Genomic DNA, 14,642 nt, shown 5'->3' with positions numbered 1-14,642 from the left:
GCAAAGACTCAGGTAGACTACTGCATGTTTATTGATAAACAGCATTTCCTTTTTGAAAACAGATTTTTTTAAATTAAAACTGACAAAAGTACATAAGCCTTTGTGGACTTTAAGACAAATCACACAGGCGCTTTTGGTGAGGAGACCATGTTCCAGACTAGAGGGAAGGAGCTCTAGGGCACAGTCCCCCCTTCCTTTGTTCAGCTTACCGGGTGTTCACCTGCAAAGAAGAGTTCACAGAGTCAGGCATAAGAAGTCCACAGGATATGTAACAATTCCTTTCTCCTTTGCTTAAAGATCCTGAGTTTTTAGTCACTGTCTGAATTCATCGCTTTAAGGTATTTATAATGCATCTGATTTTTCCAACCGTAGCTTCTAGAAGGCCAAATGGTCTAAGCAGCACATGAACTGAGAGTACTACACAATAATTGTATTCTGAAGCACAGCAAATTAGACAGTAATTATCCTGGTGCTTGTGAAAAAGAGATTAAACAAAACATGATGCAAACACTACTCACCACATCATCAATCTTCAGAATACTGCGCACAGTTTCTGTTGCAAGAGTCAACGCACTCAGAGACACGAGCAGCGGCTGGACAACCAACTCCTCCAAGATGTTGGAAATGCCACCCTACGAGAACAAGTCGCTTTTACTTTGTGCGAGTCAGACCACAGTTAAATCTAAAAACTTTTCTTTTAGTAGAACCCTGATGGTGAACTCTAAATTCAACTATCAAAGGGCTTGTACTCTGCCATTCTCAACAGGAATATTACGGTATGTGTCTTCTCCCACCAAGCACTTGCCACATCCAGTCAAAATTAGGCAAGACAAAAAGATAAACACAGTAATGCCAGCTTGAACACCGTAACAATTTAAAAGAAGCTAGCCCGCTGTGATACTCTGAATGTATCTGCAGTGGAAGGTGCTCATAATACTGATGGACCATTCTAAATGGATCTATTTTTGTAGCTGAAGTAATGTTTTTGAGGAGATACAGGAAGTTTCTGGTCTGGTAGGTATGGCATTTAAGTATCTGCTATTATCAATACTCAGGATAAGCTGTTAAAGCCTCAGAACAAGCTATATATAGCTACAACACTAATTTTAGGGAGAATACCGTTAGGAGACACAAACTTGCCCTCTCTTTAGCCCTAACACTAAGCATTTTCCTTTTAATGCCTCAGTATTTTTTTTAAGCTATACACATCCAATTCCTTGTTACCTTTCTGACGTTAATGCCAGCTGTTTTCTCTCCTTGAGCGTGTCTGTTTCTCAGCTCTGTCACCGTCGAGATCGGATTGAGACCTGCGTTCTCGGCCAGCGTAGACGGGATGACTTCCAGCGCGTCTCCGTACGCACGGACGCAGTACGAGTCCATCCCCCTCAGAGTGCGAGCGTACTCGTTCAAGCGTAGGGCCAACTCTATCTCCGGTGCTCCACCTCCTGCAATTAAAGCTCTGAGGACAGAAATTAAAAAAAAGGAAAAAAAAAAAAAAAAAAGCCTCATTTTAGGTAAGTCCATAAATGATTAGCTTTCTGTATTATTCATACATCTAACCAAACCAAGACGTTACCTTTTCTTAACCAAGCATCTTATGACACACAGGGCATCGTGAATGGAACGCTCAGCTTCTTCCAGAACAAGTTTGTTGGATCCACGTACCACAATGGTTACCGTTTTTCCAGGGTTGGTGCAGCCCGTAATCTAAAACATAAAACCAAATGCTAAGACTGAAAAAATAAAAAGGTTCTTGACAAAAAAAGAGACTTCAGTTGGTATCTGCAAGTTCTGTAACAGTACTGATGTCTGGCTCAACAAAACCACTCCACTTCCCAATTCAGTGGCTGCTAAACAGATTAGAAGTAGGTACTTACATGTAGTAACTTCAGTAGAAAACCCACTAAAGTTAGCAGTTATTAGAGTAATTGGCAGATGTTAAGCAGGTATTAACATTTTGTCACTCACTGACCTTTATTAGTTTCCCAGAACCGTTCAAGTTGACCTCCTCTGCAAGCTCAGCAGACCCCAGCATGTCAGGAGTAAACTGGTCAATATGAGCAACAGGCTTAGTTCCAATTGTCTGGAAAAATAATGGGAGGAAAAATAACCCAATCATCCAGAACCTGATCTGCAGAGTCAGCAAGTATACTGCGTCATGTTCTTCTGCATATTACAGTAAAAACGGAGTTAGGACTATGGCTTTTACATCTGTCCCAAGTCTTTCTAGAAATATGAATGCTCAACACAACAGGAATGTTCTTTAGGGAAATGTCTGCTCTTACATTACAGTCTGAACATGAAACTTGTGAAAAGTGTCATAAAATAAACTGGCACTGGCTGAGTACTTAGTTTTGGGGTAGACTTTAAACGCTGCTGCTATTTTAACAGCCATTGACGTAACTCACTTTACCTTACATATAAACTCAATGTCATCTCTTTCAATGTCTTTAACCACCATGATCTTCATTTTGTTCAGAAAATGGAGGGCTAGGTCACTAAGAGCATCCCTAAAAACAAGAGGGAAGTAGTCAGTCCACAGTGCTATTTTAGTAACCGGCTCCTACTAGCCAGTTGCATGCTTCTTACCAGCAGTGCTGAAATTCTTCAGACTACAAAGCAGGGATGTCATTAAACTCAAAACAGGGACAACTCTAGTGCTTTCTAAAGGTACAGTCACTGTTACAGCCAGTCTGACCGTTAGTATTGGGCTTCAATTTTCCAGGTGTTCCAAACAATTCCGAGTGTTCCCCCAAACACACGCTGTAAGCCAGTGTATCGGTAATAACATACCGCAGAATAGACTTCTGGATCAGCAGCACATTGCAGCCAGCCTTCTTGATTTGCTTAACTAAATTTAGAATATAGGCTCTCTCTTCACGCAGTACTCTGTCCATTTGAGCATAATCAGAAACAACTATTTGGTTGTCCATCTGTTTTTAAAAACAAAGAAAAAAAAAAAAAAAGAGTAAAGCAAGTATTATGAACAACTGCTGACTTTAAAAGCAAGTTGTCACCATATTCCACATTCTTTGATTCAAAGCAAATAAGCATGACAGTAAAGTATGTCTTACTAGAGATTGTTTAAATTATGAGAAATACTGGGCTTTTGAACTATTTTCTTTCTTATACCAACTGTAAGTTCTTTAAGAGTTACAAGTAGCTAAGCATTACCCAGCAGCCCTTACAGCTGGGGAATACAGCTGACATTACAACATCTTGAAAAAATGTGTTGCCATTACATTTGCATCTCCCAAGTACTACACACAGTGCAAGGTTTTGCTCTAGTCATAGCTTAACTTACATCCGTCTTTGGAGCAGACAAGCAGAACTGAATGAGGCCAATTTTGGCTTTCTCCACTCTGGTTACACCAGTATTTGCCACCTTCTGAGTCAGGACTAGTCCTTCAACCAGTTCACAATCGTCAATTGTGCCTCTGCAAACAAAACCGATCCGTGACTCTAGAACTTTGGGAAGCTGCTTTCACAGAAACAAAACTTGTCTAGTTACAAATTGTTTCTTACCCCAACTTCTTAACAATTTTAATGTCTCTGAGGTCCACGCTATTAGCTGTAGTTGGGTCAATCACCTTCATCACTGCGTCCACACTCATTGGAGAAAGTAAACTAGAATACTGACACACGACCTAAAGGATTTAACAGCAAAGAGAAAAAAGGTCAGAGACTTAACACTGATAACACTAATTTCAAAATAATATTGTCATTGTATTTTAATGTCTAACTTCTGAGTTTTGATGCAAAGCTCCTTTTCCCCTCCCTGTCCATCAGCCCAGTGTCTTAACGTGGTATCTTCTTAATGGCTACTCCATCTAAAGGAAAGAGCAGCTATGTTGGTCAGAAAACCTATGCTTAAGGACTTAAGGGAGAAAATTTTAATTTATCTTTCTTAGACTCTTAAAATAAAGACTTTTGAGAGCTTCCCAGGTTATTCTGCGGGAAGGGAAACTAGCACACTTCTCCAGATTTCAATGCTATTTCAGGAGTTCCTACATAAACAAGAACTGCCCACACAAAAACTTGGCAAAAGCACTCAGTATCCCACCTGACTTCTCTGTTGCTGTTTTCAGTTGAAGCTTGTTTATTTTACACTTACAGTTACACCAAGCATTTCAGACTGAAATTCAGTTTGAGTGCTTCAGTTTAGTCTGAATCAATCATGGCTTTCTGAAAAATCAAGTCTAAGAGAAAGCAGCCAATGTCTGGTAACAAACTCGATTGGTGATGTGCAGGGTATTCTTCCTGAGCTAATAGCAGCACGAACTGGGGAAAGCTGAAGACTGAGCCAGCCTGGAGGTACCAAGTTCAAGTATCAGTCCTACCTTTGAATTCAGCGAAGTAGTTGCACTATTCAGCAAGGTTTCTCTGTCACTCAGTTCAACCGGCTGTGCCATGTTGGTCAATACTTCAATACCTTTATCCAAAGCTTTCTGGAATGACTCTGAAATGATGGTGGGGTGAATTCCTGCGGAGAGTGTAAAAAGGTTGGCAGTCATGCTTTCAAACCAATGGGGTTTTCTTGTTTTTTCCTCACCCTGCTTTTCATTTCAAGATTAGAAAGACTCTCATGTCAGAATAAATTGAAGATATTTTAGCAAAATGTGTTCTATCTGAGCGTATGACCTCCCTTAGTACTTTCCACTGTTAAAGCTGAGGAAAAAAAGCTGTAATTTGCCTAATAACTTGTCCTCACAGACAAGTACAGCGCCTTTCCTTGCAACGTCTGACATCCCAGAAGCATACTATCTCAAAGTTTTCTTCACTCTTGGCATTCTTAAAGCTGCCACTGTTCAGGTAATACCTGCGAGGAGCCTGACAGTGACTTTATTTCAGATTTTCAAAGACTCGTTTGCCCACAGTTGTGTATGAAGTTCCTCGACTTCTCTGCAGTGTGTGATAGATACATCCTTCATCTTTTCAAAGCAGGCAGCTTACGGGCAAACATTAGACAGGCATCTTCTAACCACCGCTTATGGCAGAAGACGCTGGTCCAGCAGTACCAGGAGAGGGAATAAATGTAAGCGAGGCGTTGGCAGGGCCAGAAAGAGGACAAACACAGTGGTGTGTATCAAGATGAGGCACGTCTAAGTAAATCACTATCAAGTCCAGATCTGAGGCAGAGAAGAACTCTGCAGGTCCCAGCACCCTTGCTCTGTTTCTGCACTTAGAAGTCTAAGTGTTGTCTGCCTGGACAGCTAAAAAAGCTCCTCAACTGCACAGGAACATCCTGAACTAAGGGAACAAACCTACACTAACTATTGCTTTCCATAATTTGTGTCCTTTCCTGACCAGACTTTCTCAAGGTCCCTATATTGTAAGTGATGGGAGATGTTTAATTTGCCGAGTGTAAAAAAAAACACAACCCTGTAGAATCACTGGTCCCAAATTTCATTTGTACCTTCGTACACGACATCTCTGTCCACAAAAGAAGTACAAGTATAATCAAGGTGAGTTTTTACAAGCGAACATTTATCACACCATCTAATCGCTATTTTCTGTATCAACAGTAACGCGTTCAATTAAAAATAAAAAGCTAAACAGATTTTTTAATCAAAAGGGGGACATGAGTGAAACCTGAATGCGAAGACTCGAGTCACCTTTCATGTTTCAACTGGAAACAGCTACTTTAAGCTTCATTATACGCACGCAAGCGGACAGGGGACTTAACTATATTCAATATATATATTTACCTTTCTGAAGAAGTCTGGAGCAGGCATCCAAAAGAGCTCCAGCAATGACAACAACAGACGTAGTGCCATCACCAGCTTCAATATCTTGTGCTTTTGACAGCTCTACCAACTAAACAACAAATTATGACAGACTTGACATATGATGCTACTTAATTGCAAACACTGACAATTACAGAAAAAAATATTCAAGACTGCAGCAGTACTGAAATTAACCTTAGTATGGGGACACATCACACCTTTTCTAATCTGAAGTCTGTAGCTTTTGCAACTTAATTCCCATACTTGTACACCTATTTGGCTGAAATACAACAAATACAAACAAATCACTTATGGAAGCTTTTCTCCCAAAGCTTAAAACTGATCACCCCTATTTAATAGGTCTTCCTTTTCCTTTCCTGCAGAAGGGTCGCAGGAAGCTCACTGCCATCTCCAACCACAGTCAAATCTAAGAGGTCTACATTTAACACCTCAAAAAAAGACCAGGCTACTGTGTTCTCAGACCACCTGACCAAAACCTAACTCCTTCTCTTCTTTCATTCTCTTCTGACCTAGTGGTTTTCTTTGACTCTCTCTCTCACTGACTTTTCTTTCTTAACAAAAGATGAAGGTTTGGGCCAGATTCTTTTACGTCTTAAAACACATCCAGAGGGATTATGCATAAGGAGTACCTAATAAGAAGGAAGGACTCGGAACTCTTCAGCACATCTTACAATCAAAATAAATGTTCCTGGAACACGTCACACAAAATATCTTGCTCTATCACTAATGGGTAATGCTCCTCAAATCCACACAAAATGTTCCTATGTTTTTTTGTCCCAGAAATTAAGCTCACTGCTTGTCCCAGCAGTGGAAAAAAAAAAAAACCACTTACCATTTTAGCTGCAGGGTGCAGAACCTGCATTTGTTTCAGAATAGTAGCACCATCATTAGTGATTGTCACATCTCCTTTAGCATCTTGAATCTGAAAAGGAAGAGGAGAAACAGAGATCTGTAACTACAAATCTTCAAGTTAATTTGATGCTCAATGCAAAATACTTTTCCTGACAACATTATTTCACAAACTGAGATGTGCATTTGGTTAACACTTTCCCTTAAATAAATGAAACTTGAAAAATAATTTCAATGCAAAGATGGCATCCTATATAAAACATGTTGACTTTACAGTCTCTCCAATAAGCTTAGCGTTTTAAAAATTTAAGGTTTACCATTTTATCCATTCCCTTCGGTCCAAGGCTTGTTCTAATTGCATCGGCAACAGCTAGGAAGAGAAAAAAACCCCATACGTTTGCAAGGTGATCTCAAGAGCTACAAGCACTCACTCCATCATGCTAAAACATTTTTTCTGAAAAGTAAGCGTCTCCCAATATTAAGCAGCTCCCACTTATTTTGCCGGCACTAAATCATCCTTAATAATAGAATAATCTAAAACGTTGCAGTATTTCCGTAGCTCTTTTTTTTTAAACAATTAACATCCGATCACTTGGTTGCAGCCACTTTGAAATTGAGTAATAACACAGAAACATTATACGCCAAGTAATCAAAGCAAGGCTTGTGTCAAACACCAAATACAGCGTCCCCCAACACGCACGGTCCCGTCCCTGGGAGTTTCCTGCCGCTAAAAGCCCCAAGACCGCCTCCCGCTGATACAAACCCCCCCGGTACCGCAGGGGCAGTGCCCGCGCCTCAACCGCGACCCCGCACCTGGGGGGAGTTAAGCCTCAGAACCGAAAGGCCCCGCACCGCCTCTTCCCCCCTCCTCCGCCGAACAGGGGTCCTCACCCAGGGCACGGGGCCTCCTCCCCCTCGCTGCCTGTGGGTCCGGCCCCGAGCGGCCGCCGGGAAGCGGGGGGGAGGCCGGTGGCCGCCTCCCCTCAGCACAAAGGGGCCGCGGAGCACTGCGGCCGGCGCCGCGCCTCACCTTTGCCGGCGGAGATGTTGCTGAAACGGATCTGGGAGGGCTTGTCCCGGTCCTGGTAGGTGCCCTTGGCCCGGCTGCCCGCGCCGCCGTGGGCCTTGGCCCCTGCGTTCTCCGGCATCGCCGCCCGCCGCCGATGGACACGGATAAGCCCCGCGGTACCGGCCGCCCCGCCGGGAACCTTCCAGAACGTGCCGCCGCCAGCAGGACGCGCCCGGGTCCTTCCGGCCGGCGCCGGCCGTGACGTACGCGAGGGAGCTGCCCTCTGCGCGCCTGCGCCCTGCTAACCGAGACAGCACCCGCCTCCCTGCTGGCGAACGGCACGGACACCTAAAGGCACCCGCTAGCGCTCCTAGAGGCGGCCATGCGGGGGCCTTGGCTCGGGTGGCGCCAACCTGTAACGCGGCGCGCGGACGGAACCCGAAGGGGACGGGGCGGGGGGGCGGCCCCTCAGCACCGGCGGCCCCTCAGCACCGGCGGACACCTCCCCTCCGCCTGCCCCTCCTCCGCCTCCGCCTCCGCCTGAGCCGAGCAGTGCGCGGGTCTCCTCACCCGTGAAGCCCAAGGCGGGCTCAGTGAGGGGAGGTGTTTTCCTGAGGGGAGCGGGGCTTCCGAGGAGGGATAACTGACCTCCCCTGATGACCATGGACTCCCTCGGTTGGCTTTACCTGTTACGGCGCGGCCTGGGGGAAGTTCAGCTGTTGTTGTCTCTGGCAGGCGGCTGTTACAAAGCAATTAACTTTAGTGCCGCATAAAGCACTAGCGGTGGATGAGGGTGTGCAAGTATACTTGTGGACATACTGTAACATGTCCTTTCTGGTCTGACCCAGGGCTAGGCACGCCCAGTCTTTTGCCTGGATTGGTCCTGGTGTGGCACCTGGCAGCTTTTTTTCCTGCCAAGACCTGCAATGCCATCCCAGCTGTTTTTAAAGCAGGTTTTGAGCACCTGTTTCCTCAAATTTTGAAGAACCTGTTACCCAAAAAAATTTTAAGCAGCAGTTTTATCGAAAGTGACATTAGACAGACTTGAATTACAGGAAAAGAACAGAAACTCTCTATTTTCTACTAACACCCTGCTCTTCCCATGTGTCTGAGGGACTCATTTCACCTTGTATCGCCATTGTAAAAAGGTAGGCTTTATTATCAATAAAAATAATGTTAGAGTTGACAGATAGCTTATACCTCTTAGGATGATCTTGCCTCAACTACGGAATTGATACAAGAAGCTTCTGTACGTTTGTCTTTTTTGGGATTTCTGAATAACCATGTAAACTCTTTTCTTCACCTCGAACGGAGTAGAGACATAATATGGTTTAAATGCAAAGCACGTACTTGAATCCACAAAGTGAATTACTTTTGTACTGTGCTCAAAGACACAAAATAAGCCACAGCAGCTCAGAAGAGCTCTGACTGGAAGAAAAATGCCCAAGTAAATATCTAAACCATATAATATTTATGGCATATCTCTGGTTAGATGTGAAAAGTCAGGATTTATAATATGGCAGTGCCAGTAAAGTGCTCCCATGTAGAGACAGTTATACAAGAAATGTGTCCCTGCACTAGTAAAGTGCTGCTGATGTAAGACACTAAGTTGTAAGAAACAGGCAAAGGATGCAAGTTCTTGAGCTTGTTCTCCATGTCCATGTATCTGCATCTCTATCAGCTCACTGCAAGTGAAACATCCTCACGGTGAGCAATTTTCTAGCGCCAGCAAGCTGGAGCAATCTTTGTTTTCAGATGCAATATCTTTTTTGGAGCTATTACCCCTGTGATTTCAGCTCAGTGTTTTGGGATATGCCTGGATCTGATGAACCTGCTTCTCTGAAGCATGTTTGCTGGCACAGCAACACTTAAACTTGAGCCGCTTAAAGATTTTTATAGCTCTGAAGAGAGTATCGCCGCTGTCCTGCGCCTTCTCAGCTTGCCAAGGCTTTTGTAGAAATATATCTCGTGTGGACACCACACCCCCCTTTTTTTTTCTGTGTGTAACTAACTGGTGTTGGTCAATAGGTAAAATATCTGTCAATTGTATTTCTCATAAATATGTAAATGAATATCCACAGTAAATGTTCAAGACTGTTCATATTATGCACTAGGGAATAGTTTACGTTGAGGCAGTAGGAAATTTTGTCTAGGTCACAACAGGAGGATTAGGCTAAGTTATTTACAGTATACTCCAAAATAATAATTTTCTTTCATCTCCTTAAATGCTCTTACATTTCTTGAGAGACTCTTTCTCATTGTTACGATCTTTTCTACAGTAAGTTCTCCTTAAGCCATTGAGGTATATGGAAGTGAGATATGTATGGTGATACACAAAAATCAAGCATTTGGACAGTTCTGTTGTAAAAAAAAGAAAAAAAAAACCTTCATAGTCAGATGTTTGCATCATCTCTCAACCATTTTTAACAGTTGCTTTTGAAATTTTTTTGCTGGATTTATGCTCCATTGAAACATAGATAACTGCTCTTTGTCTGTCGGAGACTTTATAGAGAGAAGGTTTTGGAAGGGAATGGTCTTTGCCTTTTTATTTTAAATTTTTAACAGGCAGAGAAGGCAGACAGGGGAAAGGTCTACTAATAAGAGTCTTGATCTGGATTTACATCACCTTCAAAATCATCAGAAACACATCCTAAATGACTGAGATCGCTGGGGTCTCTGACCCTGATCTTAAAGTACATCAAGCAGTGATGGCAACAGTACTAAATCCCGGACGTTTAACCCTCGTGCAATGTTAAAGCTAGAATCAGCAGAGACAAGCTTTTAGAAGAGCTATTGAGGTATATTTAGGTGGTTGTAGCTGGCCACCTCCTTGTCGCCTCAGGTTAGGGATCGTTTAGTTGATCGTGGTATCACAGGAAGATCCAGGTTTCTCCTGGATGTATATAATAAGGGGTATAGCTACATTTAAGGGTATTGTGTAAATTTGGGCAGTGGGAGATGTTGCTTCTCTGGTGCTGAACAGGGCTTTGGGTTTAGTTGGCACAAAGGACCCGGTTTTCTGGCAGGAAAACACAGATGGATTGTGTGCTATCACCGTCAGCAAGCATGTGCCGCTCAATGCTGCACTAGGCTTAGCAGCAAGATTTTTTCAGGATTTTGAATGAAATGGAGGTTAGAACCGATGCTGCCACAGCCACCTTGTTACACGTAGCTCTGTGTCTGGCAAAACCCAGCCCCTCTAGTGTTAAGAATCATTTGGGGTTGGAGTTTGTTCCATTGCTGGGTGGAGAGCCTGGATTTTTCCTTGGTACGTAACAAGCTGCTGAGCTAAATTTAGGGCTGCTGTGGTTAGCAGCTACCTTCTTACTAATAATTTTGGTCTGGCAGGGTTGCTTCTCTAGAGCTGGGCTTCAGGGCAAAGTTAGGATTAAGGGTTTTGTGAGCATTAGTCTGGGCCATCAGGTTTGCACTGCATGTCGAAAGAGTTGTCTGGCTGATTTAAAGGTTGTCATCCAGTGCTGCCTCATTCTGTCTCCAACAGAGCTCCTTGGGTAGGGTTTGAGTTCGTCTCAGGTCATTCCAGGTTTTAAGGTGTCACTGGGCAGAGCCTGACCTGGGGTGTGCATCCTGGTTTATTACTTGTTCTGTGTCTGCAATCTGTAATTTAGAGGAGCCAATACGTAGGGCTATAAAGCTGTTGAGTTTTGTTTAGGGCTTTGGCTACTACTCAGTTTTTTGCTTCATTCTACATGGAATAGCAATTATTTTTTCCTTTTTACTAGTGCATATTTAGGGGCAGCCTTATGGTCGGGCTTCCTCCTGCAACGTCCCATTGACCTGCGTGTCGGTTGTTAATGTTGATCCAGGCAGAGGGTTGTGGAGAGGCATTTCTTAAGGTATTCATAGTTTGGTGTTGCTTGTGGGAGCGTTATCTGAGATGGTTTAACGTGAATCAGGCTTGGTGTTGAAGTTCAACCTCATGTCAGGGTGAAGGTTGAGGTTTCAGACAGCAGACCCAAAGGACCAAATCTGTTGTTAGGTCATGTTTAGAGCCAGCACTCCCAGAAGCTTTCTAGACTTGTTTTAGAGCTGAGTTTAGACTCGGAGTTGCCTGCACATTATATTGTTTTTCTTATCCTCTTATCATAATTTCTGGCGGTGATGACCTTTTCCAGCATTTCCAAGGAGCAGTGAGACGATAACAAATCATACAGAAAACACATCATCCTGGGGTTGTAATATTTTTTTTAGCCTAGTTTCTTGGAAAAAAAAAAAAAAAAGAGATTTGTATGCTTAGTACTTTGTCCTTCAAACAGGACTTGGATTTGTAGCCAATTTTGACTAAATGGGGTAGAAACTTCATTTTCTGGCTTTGTGTAAATAGGCAGCTGCACAGAGGAAAGACTTTTATTTAAAGGCACAGTGAGGACAGAGCTCAGTCGTTCTGGGATGTTCATCAGTGGCACAACGTTTCTGTGGCTTTCAAAGTTTTATTTTACTTTGGTAAGGCAGAGGCAATGAACTGCTATCAACAGGAAACTTTTTTTATAGTCACTGTTGTACCAGGTGCTTGTGATTCTGGGCACATCACGTCACATCTCTGTCTCTCGATTTTTCTTCCCCAACGATTTCTAGTCTGATGCAGTTGGATAATCAACTTTTTTACTAGCTGTTTGTGCAGCATCTTGTCGAATGGAGTCCTACTATCGAGTGGACCTCGCTGGTTCTACTGCAATATGAACACCATGAACAACCCTTACAGCATAAATACCGTCGGTGACACCTAATCATGTGATTAGGGCAAAATGGGGCTGCTGGGAATATTTGCATCTCTGTCCTTTTCACAAGGGGGAAATGCCTGGGGTGTGTGTCTTCACTACATACTGCACTTATGTCAGGTTGGATAGGAACATTAGTCTCATGTAGGGTCTTTTTTTCTTTTTTCCTGGAGATAACTTGCCAAATATTCTCAAGGCAGTAGTGATGACAACATAAGGAATGATTGCCAAAGAGAAGGTGACATCATTTCACCTAACGGCCCTAGATAAGTTGTTAAGTACCATTACTTAATCATGCTCCGATAACAGCGAGGAGCTTCTAACCATTTAATAAATATAATACTAATGCCTTCCCAGCACAAAATATTTTGCACAGCAAGTAGATTTTTGTTTTTCAAAGAAGAAAGTCTCTACCTGAATGTGTGACTGTTTTCTCTCCTCTCTGGAATTTCATCCCAGAAGTTATCGCTCGGGCTGTCTGAGCCCTTGCCCTGGCTAGAGCCCTGCCGGAGCTGCAGGCCCTGTGCCCGCCCCCATGGCAGGGATAGCTGCGTCGCTGCTTCCCCCCTCTGCAGGAGACAGTGAATGAGAGATCCTAGGGTTTATGGATTTTTCTTGGGATTCTTTTCCTTGATTTCTTTTTATTTTCTTTGGGCCTATCCTGCTCTGGGTGTATCCAATGGACTATGTATTGTGAAGACTTTCTGCGCCTTTTCTCACAATCCCTCCATTTCTCGTTGGTATTTTATTTTTTTTTCCCTAATGTTCCTTTAAAAAAATAGATCATCTGAGAGCTATGGTAAACAGTTGAAAAGGCTGCTTACCCATCAGCCCCAACCCTAACCCTCCTTCAGCAAAAATGAAGACAAATACTGTAGTAGTATGTCAGGTAATAGACAAAGTTCTGTACAAGTATTCTTGCATGTACTTGTAGTAACGTCATGCAGCACCGAAGTGTGAGGATTAAGTAGCAGCACAAAATACAGTGCTGCACTGTGGTTTGGAAGAGAAGAAAAATACTCTGTTTATAGTGACTTTGTTCTGCTAAGACACTAGGGTAAACACTGCTAAGCCTGTGAAGAGTTTGCTATAAGGGATTCCTACGGATTCAGACCTTTTTTTTTGAAGACTGTACTTTAAAGGTAGCTGCATTGTCAAAGTACACTTCAAAACGTGTTGTGGCATGGGAAATGTCAGCTTGAAGTTATGGGTTGGTCAACTCTCACCATGAAAATGGAGATGATTTATTTCATGCTTTCTTGGCAGCCCCTGACTCTTCAGAGGTGCTATAACTGGGGCATGAAAAAACTTAAATTTTGTGTACGGGCAGGTCAATTCTATGTATCAGTGGGCCCAGAGCACTGATGTGCTCATCTACCAGATGCAGCAGAGACACTGTGTCTGGCTGGCTGTACTGTGTAGGTACCGAGGAACGGCTCCGTGCACAGTCCGTTTGTCTGTCCGGGGCTCTACAGGTTGCTGCTGTGCCCTAGATCTACAAAATCCATCAGGATCAGTTGAATCATCAGTGTTTTTGAAGCAGATAAGGAGTCGCTTAGAAGGTCCCCATCCAATTATTGTAATATTCCACAGTAATATTATATGCAAAATGAAATTCAAGAGCTTATGTAACATAAACGTACTTAACTGTTATTGAGCTTTATCTATGCTGAATCAAAAAACCAACAAATTCTTGCCGCCTTTTTTTTTTTTTTTCTGTAAGTGCAATGATGCGATCTGATCTGTGTTTCCAGAATCAATGGTGTTTTAAAAAACCTTATTGCCCTTGTAGACTGATTTACCAGTTTTGGTTTTCCCAGACAGTAATCCCCTCCTTGCTCTTATGAAAAATTTTACATTTTTCCTTATCAAGTATCAAGTTGGCAGAGAGATTCCTGGTCATAAGGCTACAAAGAGAATTAGAGACAGCTACTGAATTTATGGGACTGTTGCTACTGTTAATTCTTAGCACTTCTGCTTTCTTTCCCTTCCAATGTTGATAGGTAAGGATACACAAACGCACACAGGTGAGCACATGGGTACTGTATGTTAGCGGGCCGTGGTCTGTAGGGTGCAGGCTGAAGTTCTTCCATGAAAAAATGAGTATTTCCACGTGTGAGAGTACCTGGGGAGATGATTCCAACCTCTCCCTCTAGATGACAGCAGAACACCAGCCTGGCTGTAAGGGATTGTTTCCTGAATATATTTCAAAAGAACATTGTTATTTGCTGTCCTGCTTGATTACTTTTTGAAGAGGTTGGAATTACTCTTGTAATATATTCTGCTCGAGAACAAACT

General features: G+C 43.0%; 1 protein-coding gene across 1 annotated transcript; it reads right to left on the bottom strand.

Moving 5' to 3' along the window:
- Positions 1 to 13: 13 nt before the first annotated feature.
- On the bottom strand, positions 14 to 7,851 carry CCT4 (chaperonin containing TCP1 subunit 4). The gene is made up of 14 exons (XM_074864481.1): positions 7,627 to 7,851; positions 6,914 to 6,966; positions 6,580 to 6,669; positions 5,709 to 5,817; positions 4,341 to 4,483; positions 3,526 to 3,647; positions 3,305 to 3,437; positions 2,794 to 2,933; positions 2,414 to 2,510; positions 1,973 to 2,083; positions 1,577 to 1,707; positions 1,225 to 1,459; positions 519 to 632; positions 14 to 220 (listed from the first exon to the last, which is right to left on the bottom strand). Exons 1-14 carry the CDS (start codon positions 7,742 to 7,744, stop codon positions 206 to 208), a joined length of 1,611 nt encoding a protein of 536 aa, XP_074720582.1. The 5' UTR covers positions 7,745 to 7,851; the 3' UTR covers positions 14 to 205.
- Positions 7,852 to 14,642: the final 6,791 nt, after the last annotated feature.

This window comes from Strix uralensis, chromosome 3 (genome assembly GCF_047716275.1).
Source record: "Strix uralensis isolate ZFMK-TIS-50842 chromosome 3, bStrUra1, whole genome shotgun sequence".
Classification (NCBI taxonomy): Eukaryota; Metazoa; Chordata; class Aves; order Strigiformes; family Strigidae; genus Strix; species Strix uralensis.
Note: the sequence above shows the minus strand (reverse complement) of the source record. Positions and strands in the feature narration are given on the sequence as shown.